This window comes from Marmota monax, unplaced genomic scaffold (genome assembly GCF_021218885.2).
Source record: "Marmota monax isolate L192 unplaced genomic scaffold, Marmota_monax_Labrador192_F-V1.1 WCK01_AAM20220418_F8-fsc00030, whole genome shotgun sequence".
Lineage (NCBI taxonomy): Eukaryota > Metazoa > Chordata > Mammalia > Rodentia > Sciuridae > Marmota > Marmota monax.
Window position 1 is genome coordinate 16,413,764 of NW_026691988.1, and position 27,461 is coordinate 16,441,224.

Consider the following 27,461-nt stretch of genomic DNA (forward strand, 5'->3'; position numbering starts at 1 on the left):
ACATCAGAAATTTCATGAGAATAAACCATCTATTATTAAGCATAAAATGGATGTTCCAAGTATTTTTTTGACTGAAAAGAATTAGAATACATGTATTATTTAATAGTACATGTAATAAATTATTTAATATAATTTATGTCACATCTTTCCTTCACAATTTTTGGACCATGAATGAAAATTATAAGACTAATTAAAAATATAAAACATTTCAGAAAGCATACATACTCTATAGAGCAAAGCCTGGTTTTAAGTGATATAATCAAAAGAGAAAAATATCATTTTATGGTTAGAAAACAAAACAAAATGTCATCAAGTTATGAAAATTTGAATAATTTCTAAACTGGTCTTAAAAGCAATTTTAAGAGTCCAAATAGATGGGTTGTAGAGGAAGACTATTAAGATAAGGTGGTAGGGATGGATCACTTGATAGGAGGACAGAGTTAACTGATTTTAATAACAACAGTTTTCCATATAAAGGATCATTATACAGATAATGGAGATTATTTACATTGTATTTATATTTTGCAAGAAAAGAAGCATTCATTGCAATATGAAGGATTTAGTTTCAATATAACAAAGAAGGTTTCAACAAACAAAATCAGTCAAGTCAAGGGCAGTAAACAATGAAATAAGACTAAAGTTATGTCTGGGACCACTGCCTTTAGAGTTACATGTGCTCCTGAAAGGCTGCCTGAAAGCAGAGTGAGGCTAGAGATTGCAACTTTGGTTCCTGCTAAGCTCTTGTGCTATGTTCTGTGATACTATTTGTTTTATTACTCAGAGGCAACACCACATACTTTGGTCATTTAGCAAGGTGATTTCTGCATTTATAAAAAGATTATCCTGTAGTTTAATACAGATAACTCAAGCACACTAAGTCATGGGAGGGTTAGTGAGAGCGGCATATGAAAAAGACATTATTTCTTCTTTTGCCCTCTTGAAAACATAGTTTGAGTTGATGCTTAATCCTGCATGGCTAAATTAAATTTCTAAACGTTTTGATAATAGTTGATTTTATAACCAATTACTATTATTTGTAAAATATTAGTAGCTACATGTTGACTTATGACGAAGATATTCAGTTTGTTGTATTAATGAATTGAAAGGGACTGTTATCTAAAACTAAATGCATAACCTTTTTTTTGCTAAGAGTTATATACAAAGAGAAAAGCTGAAGCTGTTATAAACATAGTAAAGCTATCTGGGTTTGAAGAAACAGGCTAAGGAACTAGGTCTATATAGTTTACACTGTATAACAATAGATTTCTTTTGGTCTTAGTAAACTCATCTGGAATCATTCTGAAGAACACACAAACACATTTAAAGATTTGGGCTATACTATGGTTTGGGGTATCCAGTTTTTTTTCTCAGTGGTTCCTTAGTACAACAGTGATATTTCAGAGAATATAAAATCATAGAGGAAGGCAACTTAAAAATTCTTTGCTGTAGCCAAGATGTGGGGACATGTATTTGTTTTGAATAAGTGGAAGAACTGTCACAATTATTTTGAAAAAAAAAAAAATGTATATAATACATGGGATTCTGTAGTAGCAGTAATTTTATCATCTTTTGTTGAGAAAAAACAAAGAAAATCCATATGTTCTATGATTTAGAAATTAAGTGATTCTAGTTTCAATTTCCACTAAAATATTTATTTAATTAAAGATATTTTACAGAAATAAATAAGAGTAGTATTTTCTAATACAGATAAGTGTGTGTGTGTAAATATATATATATATATATTTTCTTTTTTTACAAAATTGAAGCATATCAAATAGTTTTCCCTAAAACAGCACATAAAGGAATACCAGGAAACAAAAAGAAATGCTGAAATAGTCTCATTATTAAATTATAGCCAGGGGCCTTCTGAACCTCAGTACGATATATGATTTCGTGGAAGAACATTAGATTTGGAGTCAGGGAGCCTGGCCTCCACCGTTTATTTGCTATGTGTCATAGGCAAGTTTCTCAATTTCTGAATCTTAGTTCTCTATCTTTAAAACAGGAGTATTAATAACATCCATTTCACAGGACTGCTAGGAAAATTAAACACACGAGCATAAAGAAAAGCTCTTTATTATGTACAAAGAGCTACAAAGTAATAATTCTGTTCAATTTCATATAAAAGAACCAATGCATATCTCTCTTCAACTGAAGAATAAGCACCAAAAATGTGTGTTTTCTTCAGCTGCATTATGTCACCCTATAAACCTAGAGTAAGAAAATGCACCTTAACTAAGCACCAAAGCCTCCTGGATGAATAAGATCCTGGGGATATTTCTATTACAGTTTTCTGGGCAGGTAAGTAGGAGCTAATGAGTCCTGAGGGTCGTTTAAAACTCGGAAGGCTTGAAGAAAACAAAATAAGTACATTTATAATATGTATAATAGCTACAACATGCTATTCCTTAATTTAGTGATTTCAAAGTCCATTAATTCTTCATAAAAGAAGAAATGCTTAGTTTTTATCACTTGCAATTATTTGTTAATGTGAAAATGGATTCTCTTATTCAAAAGATCAAATACTAGTCCTTAAGGAAGAATGACTAAAATGAAATAACAAAGTCTATCATAAATTTAGGTATCAGTGCTAACATGGCTAGTTACACAAGAACACAGGAAAGGAGAACAATCTAAGACATCAGTATAACAATGATTAAAAAAAAAACCCTGCGATATTTCTATATAAAGAACAAAAATTATAAAAAGTGCAATATTTATAGATATATCAATCTTAAGACATATAAAAACTTAATGAAAAGCTTACAGTGTTTTGATTTTAGTAGCAAGATGCAGTGAAAACAAATAATTGCCTAAGATTAACTTACTGTTAGGGGTTGTATTACTATAAAGTTATCATGGTGTTATAATTTAAAGTTATTCAAATAACTAGGAGTTCTTATAGTTAAGCATTTACTTAAAATATTACTGACACGATATTGGTGAATCACGTGCTTAAGATATTAAAGGCCTTTCAAAAAGGAGATATATGTTGGTTGAATATATCAGGTTATATAAAACTAGACTAGTTTACTTCTCTCTTATTCCAACTCTTTTTACAATTAATCATATCAAAAAGTACACATTACCTCTCTTAATTCTCATGCCTCATCAGATACAGATATAGTCTTTGGAACAAAAATAAATGTTTTATCAGGAGTGTAAAATTAAGAATCTTTATAGATCATTTGAAAACAGTATATTGAAAAGGGCTCAGTAAGTACTTGGCCAATGTAAAATCAAAAAAGGAAACAAATTCATTCAAATAGGAACAGTGTTTACTGACATCTACTGGACTGTTTAAACTTATAACTTTGCTCTACAGCTATAAAAGTTCATTAATACATTAGTCTGTGGAATGAATCAGATGTAGTTCATTCAAGCTCTTCCGTTTCTTTGGTGAACAGGTCTGCCAGATCAGCCACAGTCAAGACAGAGGCCTCGGAATGCTTTCCTGATGAGTTCGTGTGACTGCAGTTTTCCAAGTGGGCACAACCAGGAGGAAATCCCAAAGAATCAGTGATTACATTTATAGTAACAAAAGACCAAACATATATTTGTTTCTAAATTGTTAGAATTTGGCCATAAGAAACTTCTAGAAGAAAGTAGGAGATGAGATTTATTATTATAATGTGTCAAAAATTAATAAAGACTTGTATATATTATTTTTAGGTTTTGACATAAAGTATTTTTTTTCTCTAAACAATTAATAAGAAAGAAGGTCCTCTGAGAGCAGCTGCTATAGCTTTAACCTTACAAATTACATTCTTATCATCTAAAGCTAATTTGTTTAAAGAAAATTTCAACAGTTCTTCCAACTACTATTTTATTTAGGCAGCTTATATGGAAATCACTGAATTCTGTCATACATGGAATACATGGAAACAAAAAAACCATTTGTGTTTTAGGTATAAAACCTTTAGGGTAGCTAGTCTCCTCCCTTTTCAAACACCACTGATTGAAGAATTTTTCTGGTTCAAGCAGTTTATTTGCTATGCAAAGTACCTTTAGGGAAACAATCCCTTCTAAAAAGTAATACTTCTTCTTGGGTGTGTTTCAATCCTACCTACTTCACAGGAATTAAAAAGGTATTGGTTTGTTTTAGAATGGCTTAAAAGAAAAAATATGGTATAAATATTAGGAAGTTTAATGCTTTCAAAACATTATCAGTAGCCAAGTTTTTGAATTCAGTATTCCTATCTGCATGTGATCAACAAGTGTGAGATAGTATCTTACAAGTATCTGTGTAAAACAAATTTAGTTTTACACAGATCAGATTAAGTCTTGCTTAAACAAGGCATAATGATTATTTCATTTAAAAAGTAATCCAATGTGGCAAACAAAAGTCACATGGTTTAAATATTTTTAGAAATGACAACCTATTAATAAAATGAACCAAATACAAAATGTCCAAAAGAATTGATTGGGGAATACTGAAGGTAAACTGTTATTTCTTGCTCTAAAAATAATATGTTTATATCTTTTATTGTCATCTAAGTGAAGAAATTCCAAACACATACTCAATAAACAGGAAAATTTCCCCCATCTACTTAAATTGTTACTTACCTTCTTTCAGCAGTTTTCAGCATTGCCTGCATTCTTTCTTCTATTGTTGCTTTAATTAAGAATCTGTGTACAATAGTAGGTCTAGAAGGTACATAACAATTGTAAGTTTAAAAACATCTTAAAAATAATCAGTAGAAACTGACTTTATATATCACATGCTATATTCGCTGGTCAATCAGTTGGTGCCCACTTGTGGCAGGTACTCATCAATGTGCTGGGTATGTGTGGGTGGGTAGGGAGCAGTTCAGCAATGAATATACCAACTATTGATCTCCATGACTTAATGTTCTAATGAAGGAAGATGGAAAAACACTTGAAGAAATCAGATAGCTTGATGTACATATAATACCATGAAAAAATATGAGAGATGGGAATGAGTCCAGTAAGCAAAGGACGAACAGGAAGAGAATAGAAGAAATGACGTATACATGCTTAGTCCTAGGGAAGAGAATGTTTGGAAAAATCTTAAAATACTCAAGGGGCCAAGAGAAGCCTAGCATGGCCGAAATATATTATAAATGGGGGGCAGAGGTGGAAATGAGGTTGAAGAAGCAGGTAAGAGGCCAGAGCATACTGGGTCTCGCCAGATATTACCAGGAACTAGATTTTATTGTGTGTATGATGGGAAGTGCTCAGAGGGTTTAATGTATGCTTTGATTTACATTAGACTGTACTTTAGAAATCCCTTTGGCTGCTATGGAGGCAGAGAAGCCAGTTAAGAAGTTCTGTAGTCTTTTCAGATAGGATGGATGGTAGAGAGGGTGGCTGTACTATGGTTTTATCAGTGGAGATAGTAAATAGTCAGTAGACTTAGAATATCCTTTGATAAAGTTGACAAGACTTAAATCATAATTTGCATGAAATATGAAGAGAGAAATACATAAGAGACCTAGAGTTTTTTGTCCAAATAAGTGGATTATAGTACCACGTTACAAGAAGAGGAAGGCTGGTGGATGGGAGTGCATTTTGTTTTGTCATTGTTAATCTTGAGAGACCTATTAGACAGGGATCCTAGGGGAGGTATAGAGTACATAGGGACATGTACTGAGAACTAAATATATAAAGTTGAACCACAAGTTAAAAGGGGCATTTCTGGGTTGAAGACTATAAGTTTAAAAGTCATTCATCTACAAATAAATGCTACCGAAAGCCCCAGGACTAGAAGAATTCATCTCAGAGCAAGAAGGAGGTTGTCAATAATGTTATGAGCCTCATTTCAGTAATAGTAGGGACAAAAAGTTAAATAGGGTAAAAAAAAAAAAAAAAGGAGATTAAAGAGGTAGAGGTAGAATGTAGAGGACAGTTTTTTATTTTTTAAAAGATGAATAATATTATGACATATTTCGATGGTGATACATTACAAGAAAAAAATCCTTAAAAATATGAAAAGGAATGGGATCCAGAATGAGGGCCTGGCTTTTGGAAGAAAAGGGACACTTCTTCCCTATAATTAAAGGACAGGCATAACCTGCACCTTCCTGTCTATTGTTAGAGATGACTATCCATGCTTCTATGTAAGACCCTTGTCCAGCCTTCAGTGTTTGCTCCTGTTATCCTCTTGTCTACTTACGGACATTGATCCAACATTCTTTTCTATCTCTTGCTTGCCTAGTTTTTCTATCCCTAGTAAAAGTATTCTATTATTCCTCTCATTCAAAAGGAAAAGAAAAAAAATCCCTTGTTTTCATTCTCTTCCTTTTCTCTGCTCTTTACTGTAGCAAAACTCTTCAAAATCATAGTCCTACAAGATACATAGAAGCAGCATTGTTGTGGTGAAAGCATGATCTGTGGGAGAAGCATGATCTGAGGCAGAAGTGCTGTGCCTACATCTGCCACCATTTTTTCCAAGCTATGTGACCATGGGCAAGATATACAAGTGCTTGTCAAATTAAAATAACACAAAAATCCCATTCTTCTTTATAGGCAGTCACCTATACTACCACACTGAAACTTTTGATCTCTATCTTGCTAAAACTAATGATCAAACCCCAATGACAAGATTCCTTATCTTACTTGACATTTTGAAAACCCATGAGAGTTGATCTTGTTCTTTTCCTAGGTTTGATTTTTACCTGTTGTCTTTGCTGGTCCCTTTCCTTCTACTAGAGCTTTTTAACTTTGGTTTACCAAAGTTCGTGGTCCTCTTCTCTATATTCACTCCCTAGGTACTTCTAATCAGTCTCATGACTTAAAAATACCACTATATACTGTTGATTTCCAAATATGTATCTCTAGTCCAGACCTGCCTTTCAAATTCTGGACCTGTATATCCAAGAATAGAATAGAAATCTCCACTTGGATGTTTAATAAAAATCACAAACTTAAATCTAAAGTAGACTTCTCTTCTTCCCCTATCAAACCTGCTCTACCCCAATAGTCTTCCCAAACTTAGCAGAAGGCTTTTCATCCTTCTGATTGTCTAGGCCAAAGTCCATGGTGTTACACTTGACTTTCTCACATCCCACCTACAGCATGTCCACAAATACCATCAGTTCTACTTTCAAAATATAACCAAAGCCTGACCACATGCACTGCTGCCACCATGGTCAGGACACCTTTGACTGTCACCAGGATTACTGCAATGATCTCCACTGCTTTCCCTACTTCTCCCCTGGTCTGAATACAGCACTTGGAATGATTCTTTCAAATCTTAAGTTAGATCATGTCACTCTTCTGTTCAAAGCCATCCAATAGCTCTCTATCTAACAAAGGGTAAAAGTAAGGTCCTTATAGTGGCCTCCTGGGCCCAATATTCTCCCCATAAGCCTTCTAACTTCACCTCCTACTTCTCTCTACCTGGCTACTTCAGTAACTTTGACTCCTTGATATTCCCCAAGCATATAAGGCACACTCCTGACACAGTCTTCACAGAGTGTGCTTTCTGCCTGAAAATTCTTCCTAAATATATCTGCATAATGAACTTTCTCATTTCTTTTAAGTCTTTACTCAAATGCTATTTTCTAATGAAGCACTTAATCTTCCTTACCCTGCTCTACTTTTCTTGGTCCTAACACAGTATATCGTTTACTTATTATGCTTATTGTTTACCAGTTGTCTCTCAACCAACTCCTAACCCCTTTACAGCTAGAATATAAGTTTCATTAGGGCATCTCAAGTGTTAGAACAGTGCTTGGCAAATAGAAAGTGCTCAATAAAAATCTAATAAATAGCTGGGTTTGATGGTGTATGCTTGCAATCCCAGGGACTTGGAAGTTTGTATCTTCATGGTAAAGTGCCCTGAGTTTAAGTTCACTACCAAAAAATAAAAAATTTAAAGTCTATTGAATGAAGTATGTGGGGACTGATGTAGGTAGATTGTTCTAGCTGATGACGGACTTCTAATCTGACTAAGATCATCATCAGCACAGAGGAGGAAGTTATAGAAGACTGAAGACAGACTCCTCAGGAGTCTGATGTAACATTAGTTACTCGGTATATACTTATTATTCAATGAGTTTTTGGTAAGGATATGTATTTTTTTAAACATTCAATACATGTAATATCCAGAAGTTTATCTAGGAGGCCTTATCAAACATAAACATTCATTCTGATATTTGAGAAGAGGTAATACATACCAACCACATGATATTTCCTATTAGATTTGTTTTGGGTCTGAAACTAAATGTAATTATCTTTGAGTTGAACCAGGGTGATGTCTTTTCTTAGGGTAAGAATTTAAAAAGGAGCCATCTGTTTTCAGTCATGCATGAGTTGTGTCTTCTCTTAAACACAGGCTAATTTAGACTATCAAAGATCAATTCATCTCAAAGTCAAGATGGATACCTTCAACACTGCAGCTGTTATTATGTATTCCTAATAAGCTTTTTAAGTGAAATGACCAGGTTTCTGTTGGAGGGATGAAAGAAATCTAGAATTCAGGGGTTGCTGCTTGAAGGAAGAATGGTTGGAAATTTCATATCCTTTGGTCACACAGTAATGCTTAATAATCTAATAAGGAAATACAGGCTGAGCAATCCTAATCTAAAAATCCAAAACTTCTTACACAGACATGGTACTTTAAGTGTAAATTTCTACACCTGACCTCAGTGATGGATTGTAGTTAAAACCCAGGCATACTATACATAGCATATAAAATTACCTTTATACTATGTATATGAGGTGAAATATAAATGAATTTCATGTTTAGACTTAGGTCCTATCCCTAAGAAATCTCATTATGTATATGCAAATATTCCTAAATCTTAAAAAAATCTGAAATACTTATGGTATCATACATTTTCAAATAAGGGATACTCAACCTGTGATTAAAAATAATGAGGCTATAATGAACATAAATGAAGAATTTAAATGCCGCTTTGGTATCTGAGACTTGAGGCAAAGTGATTAAAACTAATTTTAGTTCTTACTTTGTCTGTCCAATTCGGTGCACCCTCCCTATGGCCTGAAGCTCATGGGCAGGGTTCAATATGGGCTCCACCAAAAGAACATGAGTTGCTTCAATGATAGTTAATCCATTAGAACCTGTATGCAGGGGCAGCAGCAAAATATTGATTTGGGGATCACGTTTAAATGCTGAAAGGTTCTCCTAAAAAAGAAAGGTACATTTTAATTGTAGCTGGATCAGGTAAAATAAGAGCACTATGTTATAGCTCAGTTAAAAATGCTAATGGTATCCATTAGGTCACTGTGACACTTAAGAACTAAGAAATTTAAATGTAAAATCACCAATTTTAGGAAATAGAAACTTGTTGCTTATCTACTTATAAGGAAAAGCATCATGTAACCTTTCTTGTTCTTTACAAAATATAGTGGAATCACAAGATAAAGAATGTAATGTATGTAAATTAAACTGTATGAGTTTATAGGAAAAAGCGAGAAGGAAAGTAAAAACTATGCTAGAGTGAATGTGAAACAGAGGCATGAATCTAATAAATTTTCATTTGGTTTTGTGTATGTGTGTATCTCGAGGTATGTCATTGTGCTAAGTGTGATATCAGGACAATGTTAACCATTTGTAGTTTTGCCTGATATAGAATCTGCAAAAATTAATTCCAGGGCATAAGGCCCCATTCAAAAGGCATATCATAGGCAATCTTTTCCCATATTAAAGAAAGGACTTCAAGTAAGAAGATCTATACAGAGATCCTTTGAGGAGTATAACTGAAAATAGACAGTGAAGAGACATAAAATACCTTTATTTTCTCTACTTTGCTTTAAAATTCTAATTCATAATTAATCAAACCTCAAATCTGCTTACGAAACTTATATGACATATGACAAAAAAATGTTAGTAATTTAATAGCAGTTTTAGTTTACAACTGAATGTACTTTTAAAAAGCAGGAGTAACATCTTGACATACCTGAAATGTTTTCACGCGACTGATTTGTGCAAATTCCATGTTGTTGTCAGTGAGAGCTTTTGAAATAATATCTAATACATCTTGCCACTGAAACACATGAAACGTATGAAAATTGGTATTTACACGGAGCTTTCAAAGAGGATCTGAGAGAGGATTAAAGCACAGTAACTTTTATACCTCAAAGTGATCAAAAACAAAATCTTCAAGTGCACTATCATTAATATTATTTAGCTCTATCATGAAATTAAATTATATATATGTTATATATATATGTACAAACACACTTTTTTGTATAAAATGCTGGCTGAAAGGATAAAAACACAAGGGTCTTTAAAAATTAATTAAGATAATAACAGAAAATAAATATGGAATGTTTAATGGATGTAATTACTTATCTCCTCAAAATGAAAATTTCCCAAAAATAAAAACTAGAACTTTACAGTCTGTAGATTACTTTAATTTGCTTTTTCTTAATTTGTGAAATAAGATTTTCAAGATTATGGGTTTCAATTTTTAAAATGTTCAAATAAGAAAATGTTATTTTAAGAATGGCACTGTGAAGAAGCATCAGATTTCTCTAGAAACAATTCTACCTTAAGGATATGGGAAAAAAAGTCTAACAATAAAACTAAATCTTAACTAAATTATATTAGACATTACACATTAGTTCTCAGATATAAATGGATCAGAAACAGAAAACCAGTCTGAGTTAATATTGAGGGTGAAAATGTTGATTATACCGTGGAGAAAACAAGTGCTTTAGCTCCTGGGTCTCTAAGCTGTATTTTCATCAGAGTTCTGACCACAGCTTCCACTTTTGTAGAATGGCTGCCCTTTGAATAAAAATAAGAAAACACATCACAATCAAATAAAATCTGGTTAAGAATAGAAAGGAAAATCATAAAAAAATACTGTTTATTTGCAAAACAATGTATGTATCAAAACCAAAACAGGTACATATGTTTACTATTTTTTATTTTGTGTTTGCTGGAAATTTTCTTTAGTTTCAAATTGTAGAAGTCATGGAATTTACATCCAGAGAGAACTGAATATAAAGGCACACCAGAGAGTCATGCAGTGATATGACACTAAAGATATTTTAGTAAGATTTTTTAGTTAGGCAATTTGGTTTTAGAATTATAAAATTCTGCCACATTAGATAAACAATTTATATTAAAAATGTTCTTCACTTAAGTCTCTTATTCCAGATATTATGGATTAGAAATGTTACTAATATAAGAAATCAAAATACTAATGCTAGCTAGCAAACAGGGAAGAAGCCAACAAAGGAAGAATATTTTCTTGCATGAACAAGCATAAAAAGAGAGGTACAAATTATGTTTACTTAAACTGAAGCAAATTCATACAAAGTTAACCATGTAAAAGTGCTTTTTTGCATCTTTCATAATCATTCTACCATAAAAAGATGAAAGTGAGAAAAAAATGATTAAAAGTAGATAAAAAAGAATAGGATGAAACTACAAGTGTTTCTATAGTTCTGAGAAAGTTTTCCTCCTAGAGTTTGACAAAGATTAAAGGCATGGGGTTTCAAATTAGGCAAATCTAAGTTTCAACCCACAAGTTATATGGTTTCTAACCTTCCTAAACCTTCTTTTCCTTACCTGACAAACAAGGATGATAATTTTATCTATTTCCAAAACTGGTTTGACAATTCCTTGAAAAAACACACACAGTTTTCAGCTTAACACCTGGCAAAGAGTAAACACTCAATAATTTTTTATCTTTTTGAGATCATAATACGAGGACTATGACCTAGAATATACTATAGGGGGGCAGATGTAACCAAAAAGAAGCAAACATATTTCCATAGCAACATTAGCCCTCTCCTAAATACCTTCAATTTTTTTTTTTTTTGAGTACAGGGGATTGAACCCGGGGCACTTGGCTACTGAGTCACATCCCTAGCCCTATTTTGTATTTTATTTAGAGACAGGGTCTCACTGAGTTGCTTAGTGCCTCACTTTTGCTGAGGTTGGCTTTGAATTCATGATCCTTCTGCCTCAACCTCCTGAGCTGCTGAGATTACAGTTGAGTGCCATTGAACCAGGCCTCAATGTTTTCGCATGGAAAAATACTTAAAGGCCAATAAATAAATAAATAAATAAATGTATGTATGTATATATATGTGTGTGTGTGTATATATATATACACACACACATACACACATGTTGAAAAAATTTATGTGTGTGTGTGTGTGTACGTTTAAAGTTCTAAAGTTCTACTAATTTTAAGTTGGCAAGATCGAATCATGGAAAACGTTTTAAAATCCTCATGCTAAAATCACAATTTTACATTTATTTCTCTAGATATACATGGAATAATTTTTTATAAGCAACATTCCAAACTGGTGTGCTAAATCCTTGTAGGATTTATGGAAGTTTACTGGGTTCAGTGGTAGCTCTCAGTAATCCCTTCCAAGTGCAATAGTTCTCAACCACATGGGCCCAGGCTAGTTACTTCTCACTATAAAAGAATGATAAGAAAGCTTAGAAATTAAAAGTTCTGCTTGGCAGAGAGCTACACAAGAAGTGAAATGAACTTATACCCTCTTCTTTCCAAATGGACAAAAAGTGGTCACTGAAAGAGAGAACAATAAAGAAAGAAGCTGTGGCCTGTATGTATCTATGACTCTTGGTTTGATTATGCACACCCTGTACAACTTTTGAAAACAAAGCCGGCAAAATGCACAGTCTTTATGCTAGGCCAATGTGTTCTGTTAACTCCTCTCAAGGTGAAAGATTTCATATTTTAGACTACTTGACATTTACATTATAAATTATCATAAAAATGTTGGTTCAAATTTTAAGATGTTACATTAAAAAAATCACTGCCTATTTTTTTAAATATGAACTCATAATTTGTTGTTAAATGAAAATGCTGTTGACAACACAGAAACAATATGGGACACATACCATAGTAACAAAACTGAATAGCAGTTAAGATAAAAACCTGATTTCTGTCTGTTTTGCTAAATATATTACAAGCACTTTTTGAATCATTTTTTATAAGTTACAATAAAGCAATATGTATTTATTGGGCAAATAAGCAAACAGAAATTTACAGGATAAAATATTTTTTATGTGTAACTTTCTCTAAACACTATTACGGATCTGACAATTATCTTTCTAGATTCTATGCATTTAAAATGCACTACACTCTACAATATTTTTAAATATATTTTGCAACATGGTCCTTTTATTTAACATTGTATCTAGCAACTGTGTTATACAGGACCCATATATTTACCTTACTGCTGCATAATATTCCAGTGTACAAAATTTATAAATATTTGCTCACTGACACATAATTACATTGATTATATTGTGCTTTGCTATTACAAACAACACTTTAGTGGCTATGCTTTTATTTACAGCTTTAGGTGCATGTATGAAAATTCTTGTAGGAAAACGAAATTGCTGGTCAAAAGGTAAAGAACTTTTTAGATATTTGGATTCTAAAAGATTCCCTATCAATCTGCCCTCTGAAAATAGTAAAACTTTTTATTTTTTTTTTAATTGGTACCAGGACTGAACACAGGACCCTCACCAGTGAGCCACATTGGCAGCCCTTTTTAATATTTTTTATTTTGAGACAGGGTCTAAGTTGCTTAGTGCCTCACTTTTGCTGAGACTGGCTTTGAACTTGCAATCCTCTTGCCTCAGTCTCCGGAGCTGCTAGGCTTACAGATGTGCACTACCATGCCTAGCTGAAAATACTACAATTTTAAGCTATCAATAGTTCAATGTGCTTGCTTCTTCCAATACTTATTAAAGTTTAATTTTTTTGCCAATCTGATAGGTGAAATGAGGAAGCAAATTTGTATTTAGTCTGCATTTCCCTGAGAGTAAGTATGAATATCATCTGCTGGGCAGTTAGAATTCCTTCTCTATAAACTGTATATTCATATACTTTAACTAATTTTAAAAATCGCATTATCTTTTGCTACTGATATTCAGATCTTGTTCATATAATGTAGATGTTAAACTTAGATTGTACATGTTTTCCTACTACTTAATTCACCCACAGTTCACATTTATCTGTGTTAAAAGCAATGATATAAGTAAAAGTGTTAAATTGATACATTATTCAAGCTATGGTAACTCTCAAAATGCTCGATGAATGACATCTGAATTTAACACTATTATTCCTTAAGTATTTTATTGAATTTTTTTTTTTTTGGCTAGACTTCCAAATTAGTCTTTTTTTGGGGGGTGGGTACTGGTGTGCTTAACCACTGAGCTACTTGCCCAGGTGTGCTTAACCACTGAGCTACTTCCCCAGCCCTTTTTATTATTTTTTAAATTTTGAGATAGGGTCTCACCAAGTTGCTTAGGGCCTTGATAAGTTGCTGAGACTGGCTCTAAACTTTCAATCCTCCTACCTCAGTTTCCCAAGCCACTGGGATTACAGGTGTATGCCACTGCACTTAGCTGAATTATTCTTTCATAAGGGAAAGGAGAGGGATTTTATTTGGAGAAGAATAGCATTTTTCTCAATTAATTGTTTTACCATGGTTCTACATAATATATAATTTATTATTCATATCTCAAAGTATGAAAAAAAAATCAAATGGCATTTACTTTTATATCACTCAGAGCTTAACCTGGAACTTTGTAAACAGTATACAATCAGTTCATTTAATGCAAAAAACCCTAATATTTATATTTAGATTTTTAAATTCCAAATATGTTAAGTAAAACACATTTAAAAACAAAATAAAAGGGAATCAGAATACAATTTGAAACTTCTAACATATTTTTCATTTTTTAAACAATATGCAAATCAAACCTTGCAATTAGTCTCAACAGATTAGGTAGACAATAAACTGTACCTCAAAACTATACAGGCAATTTATGACAAACTCACAGTTAACATCACATTCAATGGTGAAAAATTGAAAGCTTTTTTTCTAAGATCAAATCTTGCTTTCCCACTCATAAAAGCTGACAAGAGCAGCCATGAAAGAAAACCATTTGACTTAACACAAAGCAGGCTCTATGGAGGTTTTTGTTAGATATTTTTATTGAAACCACTGGAACTAGTATTAAAAGAGGCCAACAATTGGAGAGGTAGTAACCATCTCACTCACATTTATCAATGCTGACTTTTTCTCACCTATCAGCAGCTATAGTAGAGGTCAACAAAGTCAGCAAACTTGTGGTTTTTATTTCTAATCTTTAGAATCATAAATCCTTATCCATAACCAATATTGAAAGGACAACGTTTGGTCTACAAGCAGAGTCAATGAAAGTGGACAAACAGGGAAGACTTTTTTCTATATTCATACCCATTCCCACATCACACAAGTCCCGTCTTCAAAATTTCAAGTAAGTTAGTTTGATTATTCAAATAGTCAATTCATTCAATAAAAACATTAAAAGGATCATTCACTATGATCAGATGGGATTTATCCCTGGTATCCAATGATGATTCAACACAACACAAATCAATAAATATGATATACCATATTAACAGAATAAAGAATTAAAAGCATATGATCACCTCAAGAGATGCAGGAAAAGCATGTGACAAAACTTAATGTCCTTTTATGACAAAACTCAACAGATTAGGTAGACAATAAACTGTACCTCAACACTATACAGGTCATATATGACAAACCTACAGATAACATCATATTCAACGGTGAAAAATTGAAAGCTTTATTTCTCAGATCAAGAACAAGACAAGGATTCCCATTCTTATAATTTCTTTAAACATAATACTAGAAGTCGTAGGAAGGGCAATTGGGTTAGTGCTATGATTTAGATATGAGGTGTCCCCCGAAAGCTCATGTGTTAGAAAATGCAAGAAAATTCAAATTGAATAACATAAAATGATTGCATTATAAGAGCTTTAACCTAATTGGTGCATTAATCTGCTGATAGGGATTAACTGGGTAGTAACTGTAGGCAGCTAAGGTGTGGCTAGAGAAGGTGGGTCATTGGGGGCAACCCTCTGGGATATATATTATGTTCCTAGTGAGTGAGGCTCTTTCTCTGCTTCCTGATTGCCACGTCCTATTTGCTTTCCTCCACCCTGCCCTTCTGCCCTGATATTCTGCCTCATCTTGGGCATAGAGCAGTGTACATAGCTGGCTGTCTATGGACTGGAATCTCAGGAACTGTGAGCACCAAATAAAAATTTCCTCCTCTAAAATTGTTCTCATTAGGTCTTTTGGTGACAGTGGTGAAAAAGCTGACTAAAACAGTGACAGTGAGGTAAGAGAAAGAAATAAATGACATCTTAATAGGAAAGGATGAAGTGAAACTATCTAACTATCTTTGCTAATAAAGCAATTTTACCCATAGAAAACGCTAAAGACTGTACTATAAAAACTGACAAATGAATTCAGTAATGTTGCAGGATATAAAAACAACACAAAAATCAGTAGTGTTTCTATATGTAAACAATAAACTATCTGAAGTAAATCTTATTTATAATTTCACAAAAATTAAAATATATAGGGATAAATTTTTATCAAGGAGGTGAAAATCTGTACATTGAAAACTAAAACAATGATGAAACCACAAAAGATCTGAACAGCCAACACAATTATGGGTAAAAAGAACAAAGCTAGAGGTATCACATTCCCTCATTTTAAAACACATTACAAAGCCAGAGTAATCAAAACAGTAAGGTATTGACATTAAAAATAGCCACAATGACCAATGGAATAGGAAAACCTAGAAATAACCCCCACCCCCAAACACACACAGTCATTAAAAATAGCCACAATGACCAATGGAATAGGAAAACCTAGAAATAACCCCCACCCCCAAACACACACAGTCAGTTGATCTTTAACAAGGACAATCCGTTCACTTACAGTTCTGGGAAAACTCATTATTCACATGCAAAAAAATGGGCCTTTATCTCACCCCATTCTCAAGAATCAACTCAGAATGGATTAAACAACTTAAATGTAAGATCTGAAACTGCAAAGCTACTAGAAAAAAAAATTGCAGGGAAAAGCTTTATTAACACTGATCATAGCAAAGTCGTTTTCATATGATCTGAAAAGCACAGGCAACAAAACAAACATAGATCAATGGGAATTCATTACATGAAAAAGATTCTGCACAATAAAGAAAATAAATTAACAGGGTAATGAGACAATCTGTGAAACAGGAGAAAATGTTTGCTAACCATATACCCGATAAGGGGTTAATATCCAAAATATATAAGGAACTCAAATAACTAAATAACAAGAAAGAATACAATTTAAAAAGAACCAAGAAACTGAAAAGACATTTTTAAAAAGAAGACATACAAATGGGTAGCAGATTATGAAAAGGGCTCACTAACACTAACCATCAGGGAAATGGAAGTTAAAATCATAATGAGTAGCACCTCAAGGATGGCTATCATCAATAAACAACAGAAAACTAGTGGGGGTGAGAATGTAGAGAAAAAAGGCCCTTGTACAACATTGGTGAGATTGTAAATTAGTATAGCCATTAACAGAAAATGAGATGAATGTCCCTAAAAAAAAGATTAATAACAGAACTACTAAGTGATCTAGAAATTCCACTTCTGGGTATATATCCAAAGGAAATGAAATCAGTATGTCAACGAGATACTGTACTCCTATGTTCACTGCAGTGTTAGTCACAATGTTGCAGGATTATTCAGAATAGCCAAGAAATGGAATCAACTTAAATGTTTATCAACTGATAGAAAGATATCTACACAGAATGGAATACTACTTAGCCTTAATAAAGAAGGAAATTCTGTCATTTGCATCAACGTGGATGAACCAGGAAGAGTGGGAATCATTGGAAAAATGTTAAGTAAAGGATATAAGGATTTTAAGCAGAAAGAATCTGTTCTGGAGATAATATTACACAATATGGTGAATAAAGTAAGTAAAAATGTATTATTGAAAACTGCTAAGAGGATAGATTTTAAGTGTTCTCCCTACAAAACAAAAGTATGAGAGGTGATATTATATGATAAGCTTAACTTAATCATTCTACAATGTCTACATATATGAAAACATCATTGTATACCATAAGGTTTTCACTTGTCAAAAAAAGAACTACATCATACAGTACATATGATGAAAAAATAACTTTCTTATCTGCAAATACATGCAGTCTACTGCTTGTTATAGAATATGAGGAAAACCCAAAAAGGATTATATTGCTGCTTTGACCTGAAAGCATTTAAATGGATGCTTTATTAAATGTCTTAATGAATAATATACACATTCTACTACTCTTTTTAATATTTCCATCTCAAATATGTAAATGAACTTGGACTCAAATCTTCCAGTTTCAGAGATTATTAAATGTGGTCACTGCTATGGATTATTTGTTTTGTTAAAAAATGTTAAAATAGGAAAAAGTGGATGGGTTATATGTAGATAAGCTGGATAGAAAAAGAGATTAGGATGAATAAACATGCAAGGTGTTAAGAGAGTTTGATATTATCAAGACAGGTAAATTAGTAGCTTCAGTCCAACTGAGCTTATTTTTTAGAAATAGCAGTAAATATACAGGTGCAAAGTTAGTCTGGAATGATATGTACTAGGAGTAGTGAGCATGGGAATAAAAATCCCATGAAACTGCCAGATCAGTTTTAAACATACTAGGCGGATAAAGCTGCATTTAATTATAAGTACCTCTGTCCTTTTCTGAAGCTCTTGTTCCTTTCCTCATTCTGCCCCTTTTTCATCAATCTCTTCAGTTTTCCCAGGTATATACGCAACAACCCTAAATTTGTTCAACTCTTGGTTCTTTTTCATGTTTCTGAAACATTAATGGCCAAGGCCCAGCTCTGGAAAGAAGATATAACATCTGTTTCCAGCCTTTAGTTGACTGTCATTTTTCTCTCTGGTGCATTAAGGTCAACTACAGAACTGGATAACAAAGCACGACCACTCAGCTCAAGCCTGTTGTTTCTACTGTTTTCCCAACCAAGAGAAAAAGCCAGCACCCAAAACATTAATTCAACAATGAAGAAGTGAACTGTAGTCTTTAACTTTCTGGAAAATAAAGTACAAAGTTAAAAACTCTAGACTTTGAGGTAGCAAGTTAAGGCACTTAAAATATGGGTGATACTATTACCACTAAAGGTCAATAAACAATATTTCTTATGAAGTTCAGACTAGAAGTCATCTAGTAGCATAGATAAAGGTCCAGAAATGCTGTGAAACTTCCTAGCTATTCTAGGAACTAACTTAATTTTAAGAACTTGAAAATTTGTCCTTCACATGCTCATTATGGTAAATTTCTTGATGCAGTATAGCATAATGAAAAAGGGAATTACAGAAAATTTCATGGGTAATAGTGTCAAATAAAGTCAACAGAGAAATGAAGGAAGCTAGTTAGAAAAATAATTAGAAGTTACAATGAGATTCTTTTTTGAAAGGCAAAGTTTAAATAATGTAAAATTTGTATTACATTATTTTCTGCATGAGTTCTTTCATTTTACTTGGTTCTATTATAAGTAGTATTTATACAGTAATATTGTACACACTGTTTACCATTTCTTTCCAAATGGAAAACACATGTGTAGTTAAAGTGTGACTATTTATATGCATTATAATGTAAAAGTGATACTATAAAAATTAAGATGTAGTGAAGAGAAGGATTGAAGAAGAAACATATATACTAATTTCTTCATATTTTAAAGTGAAAAGTCCACAGATTATACCTAAAGCTAGTACTTCAAGAAAAAATTTACATAAATCACTAAAAGTGATATAAATGGTCCCTAGAATTCAAAACAGAAACTGTTCACAGTGGTAAGGTAAAAAAGGGAGAATGGAGAGCATTATCTTCCATGGTGTGACATTCTGTAATATTCTGAAGTAATTTATTTTTTCTTTTTGGTGAAATTATTTCTACTAAAAAATAAATAACAACCTTTTCTTCTACTTTTATTTCTAATAGTTAAATAAGGATTTTAGGGAGATGAAAGGAAGGACTGTAATTCTGGGACTTTTAACTTAAACTTCAAGGATACCAACAGGATATTATCACAAGTGAACTAGTCCTGCAAATCATGTCGTCACTCAGTGCTGTACCTGTAATGCCTCTTACTGCCCTAGGGTCAAGTGCATGCCTAATCTATACAACCTGCCACAGATGAAGAGTTTCAGCTTTGTCAGAGGTGGGGCAATCACATCTGAAACAGAGCACAGATAATAACCTTCCAGTTACTAGTTGGAATAACTTTTGCAATATTTTAATTATTTTTATTACAAAAATCAAAGGTCTGGAGACTAGAGACTTCGAAGATTTCACGAAAGTGAGAAACATCACTTTAATGAAGACAGATTCACACAATTTCCCTTCCCCACCTCCCCAGTAAAGAGAATGACATTCTCTAATAGGTAATATGAGCACCATAGGATTGTATTGGTGAAAGGTAATAGATTTTTCTTTGGTTTTCCTTAGTGGTTTTAAATTTGCAAATAACTTGGATGTTACTATTATTGTTCAGAATAGAGTGTTCCTATTTTGATTATTTTCCGACTTTCATTCTGGACTTTTCTTTTTGAAATAAAGCTAACTCCTTCAAAGTACCTGTATATTCCATAGTAGTTTTAGCTAAGTAAGACCAGTCAACATTATTTTATTTCTGTCTTCATCTGTTCATGGTAAACACTCATGCTGTAGTGGCATATGCAACTTAGGGCAGTTATGAGGTTTGTCTGATTGGTTCCACAGAATAGGAATACTTTTCAAGCACATGCCTGGGGCAATTGCTGGGTTCTGCATCCATTGTCCAGTCACATCTTACTTGAAAGAAACAAAATGGAAACTCCACCTAGGCCGAGAGAAATCTTACACAAGTGCACTCAGTAACAAAAATAGTATCATTTTAAACATTTTGCAAAATTGTTTTGAACTCAGAGTTAGCAAATAAAAATTTAATTTGGATTCAAATGCTCTTATGGATTTACATGTAAATACTGTTGAACTGTTTATCCATTCAGCATCTATCCAAATACTTACTGGTGCCCATTATACGCCAGGAATTGTTTTGTACTTAGGATATAGCAGTGAATAAAACAAAGTCCCCAATGTTTCCACATTATAAAGAAGCTTACACTATACAATTAAATTTTTCCCAAAAGTACTTTATAATTTATGTCTTCAAAGTCTTTACTGTATGTTTAAATTACTGCAAGCTATGACCAATTTCCACCGAAGACTTACCAACAGTTCAGTATTTCAAGTGGTTAAGTTGGCCAGTAAATAGAAACTGTTTTCTTGTAAACATATTTAGTCATGTTGTACTCTAACAGAAACACACAATTGCATTCTGAATTTACCAGTTAATGTTTATGTATAGATTATTTAGATTTAAATAAATTATTTAGGAATTACATTTACTTAATTATTTTATATCTAAACTCAGTAAGATTTCATAATTGTTTTTTCTACCCAGATGTTTAATTATATTTCAAGAAATATGAGATACATGTCATGAGTTAACTGAAAAAGCATCAATTTAAAAAAAAAGGGGGGGGAAAGGATTCTACACATAGTGGAATACTATACACAGTATTGCTAAGCTTTCCTGGGAGTTTGAATGTAGATACAATATTTTCTCTACAAACAGACTTTAAGATCTCTCTTTTTCAACAGATTTCTTATTAAAAGCAGATTCCTGGATCATATCCTACACGTAATGAGTCAAAATTTATCAATGTGGGGCCTGAAAAAACTATTTTCAAGAGCAAGCTGGTTGATTATCATACTCTAATGTTTAAGAAGATAAAGTAATTGTGCATGTATGTGTGAGGTGCATGCGTGTTGGGGGGAAAGCTGTGTATTGTTGTGGCTATATCTATTTTCTCCTGGATGAAACTTCTTATGCCGTAAGAATCATATCCATTATGGAGTCAGGTTTTTCACTGGCAAAATTATTTGTATGAAACCTAGCCAAACACAGGACACAGAGAACATGCCACGTGGGGTATATGTTCTGCCAAGAGACCTACTTCAGCATCCAAAATGCCTGGCAGTTGTCAGAACTTGCAAGGGGAATTTTGTTTACTTTGTGAAATGCCCAGTAGGTTCCAAAGGTCACTTAGGAATATTGTTATACTAACGGTTAGGAAAGACAGTTTCTTTAAGTTAAATGTATTCACCAAAGGGACATTTTTGATCTCAATATTTATTTTATTTCTGGTCAATCAATAAAATTCCTTACATTGTGAAATCTCTAATTTCCAAAAATACCATTAGGAAAAAAAGGAGAATACTACTTAATATTATTTTTTTAAAATATTTTTTTTTAGTTGTCAATGGAACTTTATTTTATTTTATTTATCTATATGTGGTGCTGAGAATTGAACCCAGTGCCTCACACATGCTAGGCAAGCGCTCTACCACTGAGCTATGACCCCCTAATACTGTTTATAGTTCCAAATATCTTTTACCTGATGTCATCTATATGATTATGCACTGTATGTGATATCATATTGTTTGTTATGTCCAAGAATCTTGACAGGAATACTTATTGTAAAATAAACATTTCAAATAAAACAAAATTTTCAATGAAATAAAAAAATTACTTCTTAGTTTATTGAATTACAGGAATATGGTAATTAACAATAGTATAAAGGAAAAATACCCTTATTTAGGTTTAGGAAGAGTCTGAACCAATAGTTCTAAAATGTGAAAATACTGCCTTAATTATTTATATAGATTCGTGTTCATTTTACATACATAATCACTTCTTCCTCAACTTTAAGTTAAGAGTGATGACCATTTAATGAAGAAGTTTCAGAAAGTCAGAAGAGTGAGGCGAAGTCTGAAAATACAATAAACAGATGCTTCAAGGAGAAAGTGACAGACAGTAGGGCAGAAATGTGACAGAAGTCAGAGGAGGTGACAGCAGATGGCAGAAGTGGCAGACATGAATGGTGATAGAATAGGCAACAAGCAGCAAACACAAACGTGGTGAGAAGCAATGTGAAAAAGTGGAGGAGGGATAAAACTTGTTTGCATAATGGTACAACATTCAGTGATGCATTAATAAAAAGGAAATGCAAGTACATATCCATCTATGACAAGAGGGAAATTATTAAATCTAGTATAAACTCTAAATCTTCTATTTTTTTTTAGTAAGATGCTTCTATTAATTCATGTATTCACTAATACCCAGAAAAGACAGGAAGAAGTGAGAGCACAAGAAGTAGATTTCAACACTCATATCCCTGTCCCAACAGAACAACAAATATAACTGTCCTGATCTCTTCTGGGTGTCTAGGAAACCTGCCACAAGTGAACAGGTGTTTGGGTTTGATGGGCTCAGTGACTCAGTTCAGAGGCTGTGATGTTTACTGGTAGATATAGAAATTACTTCCTCAAACTCAGTGAATCCTGACACAGCAGTTCTGCTTCATGCTAGTTCCCTGAACTGTGATGAAAGCTTTCACCATGTAAAGGTGAACTGCTGCTTCTTAGCCATGAAAGCCATCTGAGGCCCTTGGGATGCCTGCAGCCAGCTGAAGAGACAGAAAAGACAGACAGAGCTGAGACAGACTATCTTTAGGGGAAGGAAAGAAAACTATAGGAGTGGGAAGAAAGTGGTAGGGGGGACTGGGCAGGAGAGTAGTTCTATGTATGGTGAACGGGACAAACGCACCACCAAAGGCCCAAGGGCTGATCTGTGGATTCTTCGCTCTGAAACTCTTTGTCATGTGCCTTAAAAATACACACTTATTTAGGTGGTTCACAGAGAACAGGACTAGATGATCCTGAAGTCATAATCCTCTCATTTAAATATAAAACTTGCCCATGCAGTTTTTCCCTTATTGTTCTCCAGTTCCCCCTGCTTATTTACCTCTTTTACACCCTGTTCTGTTTCCATCCCTGAACCTTTTGTTGGTGCCCCATGGAACCTGTGCTTTAAGATCAACAAACTTTCTCATCTTTGATGCCATTTACTACTGAACACTACCTTTCATTCGCTGAAGAACTCTGGTGCCTAGCTTATAATCTTTAGCTCTCTGAACTCTAGATATTATATACTATATACTTGGGTTGTAACCCATCCAACATCCAAGACTCACCACTTTATTTTCTAGCTCCCTGCCCCCTTTTCCCTTTACCTCACTTGGGTCACTTACTTCCACTATCACATTCATGGTACTTAATACCTGTTCTCTCTGAAATGACTAATTCAACTCTCCCCTCCTCAGATAAGGACTCCTACCCTAGTAGTTTTTTTACTCAACAGCTTAACCTATGGCTGTTACCTGACTTCAATGAGATCTCTGCCTTCTCTCTTCTATATCAACACACTCCCTATCTTTTTTCTTTTCCTGGGGTACCAGGGATAGAACCCAGGGGCATTCAACCACTGAGCCACATCCCCAACCCTATTTTGTTTATTTAAAGACAAAGTCTCACTGAGTTGCTTAGTGTTTCACTTTTGCTGAGGCTGGCTTTGAACTTGCAGTTCTCCTGCCTCAGCCTCCTAACCCACTGGAATTACAGGTATGTGCCACAGTGCCTGGTCACTCCCTATCTTTTCACAAAACTTATACTACACATTATTCTTTTTCTATCTTCAGCCTTCTTTTTTTTTTTTAAACTGAAGATTAAACATGCTGAAAAATATTTAACAAAACAAAAGAAATATCTTTGCTTACAATTCTTACAGATAAATGTATAAAATAGTGGGCATTTTCTCTTTCCATTTATTTACCTCCTGTTCACTCGTCAATCTCTCTCCATCTGCCCCTCACCATACTGAGTTCTTTTAGAAATCACCAATGACCTCCACTAGCTTTTTAAATCCATATTATAAGCAGATGATCCATTTTCATTACCATTGGACACAGGTGATCTCTTTACTGAAGCAGTGTGTTCCTGAGGTCTCTGTAAACAGCACACACACTGGGATTGCCTGTGTCTCTATTTCTTGCTCAGGCTTTTTTTCAGACTTTCATCTCTTTATTCATATTTTGTTTATTTGTTTTTGGTATTAGGTATTGAACCCAGGGATGCTTCCCCACTGAGCCACATTCCTAGACCTTTTTGAGATAAGAAGTATCTTGCTAAATTGCTTAGAGCCTCACTAAATTGCTGAGACTGGCCTTGAACTTGCAATCCTCTAGCCTCAGCCTCCCAAGCCTCTGGGATTAGAGGTATGTGCCACCATGTCCCATTCAAACTTCAGCTTCAACATTAGAAACCTCAAATATAATGTGTCTAAATACCTTATCAGAAACTATAACTTTAGTCACCTATTTTTCACATGAGCAATTTTTCACATGAGCAAATTTCTTTCTTTATCAATGCCTACAACATTCTATTTTACTAACTTTAAATATCTCTTGAATATACTTATTTTTCTCTATGTCCACTACCATCAACCCATTGAAATCACCAATATGACTACTGTGACCTCATAAACTGGTGTCCCCCAATTTTTCCTACTCTATTCTTTTCTATTCCTGATAGTCTATTTTCCATATTCAGCAAGAAGGATCCTTTAAAAATCTAAATCCAATCATTATACTTTCTTGCTTGTAACATTTAATGGCTTTATATGGAAATCAAATTCTCAAACCTTCAAATGACCTTTCAATGCCTCGCCCTGCTTGGGCCATTCAAATTTTCATTCTTGTTTTCTGCACTGCAGTCTTTAGTTTATTTTAGAGTCATTCTTTCCTCAGGTCTTTTCATATATATCTTGTGTGTGTGTGTGTGTGTGTGTGTGTGTGCACACTTTTTTTTTTCTATTTGGGAGTCTCCTTCCCCATAAGATCACTCCCTACCTCTTCCAATGTTAGCTAATCCATTTATACTGTATCATTTATCATTTATTATTTGCTTAAGTTATTCCCCCAGAAAAGCCAGATTTGCTTTTGTTTTTTAGTGTTTATCATAAGTGTAATACATGAATAATCTGTTTTAATGTCAGTGCTTCTTGCCCCAACTCAAACCTTCCCCCATACTGCCAAACTGTTAAATCCATGAGAGCAGCAACACCATCTGTTTTATTCATGCATCTAATACTGCATCTGTGAGGTCCAGCACACTGCTTGGCATGCAATATGTATCTAATAAATATGTGTAGAATGAATAAATAAATGAAGGAATAAAAATTTTATTCCAACCCTGGAATTCTGTTTATTCTAACACAGTAAAGAGCATTGTTAATGATAGTTTCAGGTTTTACACAAATAGAAGTAGGGAAAAAATAACAACAAAAACAACAAAAAAGAAACCCCAGCAATTCAAAATTGTTTAATTCAAATGTAGTTTTCTTAGGAGGGAACACTCTTAAGAACTTGCTAACTCCTGGCAGTAAAGTTCAATTTGTAATTAACTACTCATAAAACACATCCTCAAAAATCAGTGAGAAGAGAGTATCAAGAACCTTGAAGGAGAAGGAATTAATGAACACAATTTAACTTCTTGCTAGAGTTAGTTCCGGCATTCTCTAAACTGATCCTTGAGGCTCATATTCCTCGGTTTATTTACAAATTGATTTGCCCTTTGTCCAAGTTAGAAAAAACTGAAAAAGTATACTTTACAAAAACAAGGAACAAAAATGTCTAGTAAAGGTTTTTCATTAAATAAGCATTCTACAAAGAAAGTTCAATTACAGATTCTGTTTGTATCTCAAATTAGTAATTTATAAAAAATATTCTGAATGAAGAATGAGAAAAAATTAGGAAAATAAAGTCAAATTTTGGTTGTACTCTGAAATATCCATCCATGATGTTTAAAAACATACTATATCTTTCCCATAGCAACAATTACCATCAATAACAAATCTATTTTTTCCTTCAATGTGGTTGAGCACATGCTTTTTTTTTTTTCTGGTATCCACAGTGAAATAAAAGAATGAAGAAAAAAACCTTCTTTGAATAAACTTCAAATATAACCAGAGTTCTATCTCATATGTAGTGAATAGAAATAGTGTAGATAAAATAGGGAACTGGAATTCTTGTCTGCCATAGTGGGTGTGATGACTACTGCTAACCATGTTTTAATAAGTATTGTTGTGTTCCTTCCACAACAAAAATGTAGGTGGCAAAGCTGAAGTTTTAGGCAGTAGATTTATGGACAAGAGTGGTTTCTACATATCCACCACACTCTGATTCTAATGCTCACCTTGATCAGATACTGATTCATATTCTATTGCTCTAACTATGCTTCCACATGCTCTTGACCTACGTTACCTTCACAGGGATGTCCTCTTCTTGGCTTGCTTGCTCAGAGGTAAAGACATAGGAAATTTCTTTGTGAGATGTGTTCTGGCGGCAGATGGCACATTTAATGGAGCTTCTGTGAGACCCCACACTGTATTGTTCAATAATAATAGAAATGCATTCATTACAGAAACAGTGTCCACAAGTTAGTACTGCCCACTAAAACAGAAAACACACAAAAAAGCCTTTGTAAGATGCTATTAAAGATGTTTTCATTCTATAAATACAACAAATGAAGTGACTCATGATTTCGCTTCCTAAATATTCTACAATATTAACATTCTATAAATATAAAATTCAAGTTGTACTTTTAAATTAATTATTTTTTTGTCACAAGGAAGTAAGCTTTCAGTGTTTAGTTC

The 27,461-nt window shown here is 33.4% G+C and overlaps 1 protein-coding gene across 5 annotated transcripts in view; it reads right to left on the reverse strand.

The window, feature by feature from the left end:
- Positions 1-2,060: 2,060 nt before the first annotated feature.
- Shprh (SNF2 histone linker PHD RING helicase) overlaps positions 2,061-27,461 on the reverse strand; it is an 82,982-nt gene continuing 57,581 nt past the window's right edge. For 3 of the 5 annotated variants that reach the window (XM_046450967.2, XM_046450948.2, XM_046451000.2), the window contains 6 exons: positions 27,070-27,258; positions 10,628-10,720; positions 9,888-9,974; positions 8,934-9,112; positions 4,567-4,647; positions 2,061-3,471 (listed from right to left, as the gene is read on the reverse strand). In XM_046450967.2, the coding sequence (XP_046306923.1) occupies positions 3,375-3,471; positions 4,567-4,647; positions 8,934-9,112; positions 9,888-9,974; positions 10,628-10,720; positions 27,070-27,258 (726 nt within the window). In that variant the 3' untranslated portion in view covers positions 2,061-3,374. Of the gene's footprint in view, positions 3,596-4,566; positions 4,648-8,929; positions 9,113-9,887; positions 9,975-10,627; positions 10,721-27,069; positions 27,259-27,461 lie in introns of those variants that run through there. The other 2 variants (XM_046450977.2, XM_046450985.2) reach the window with 2 other exon arrangements.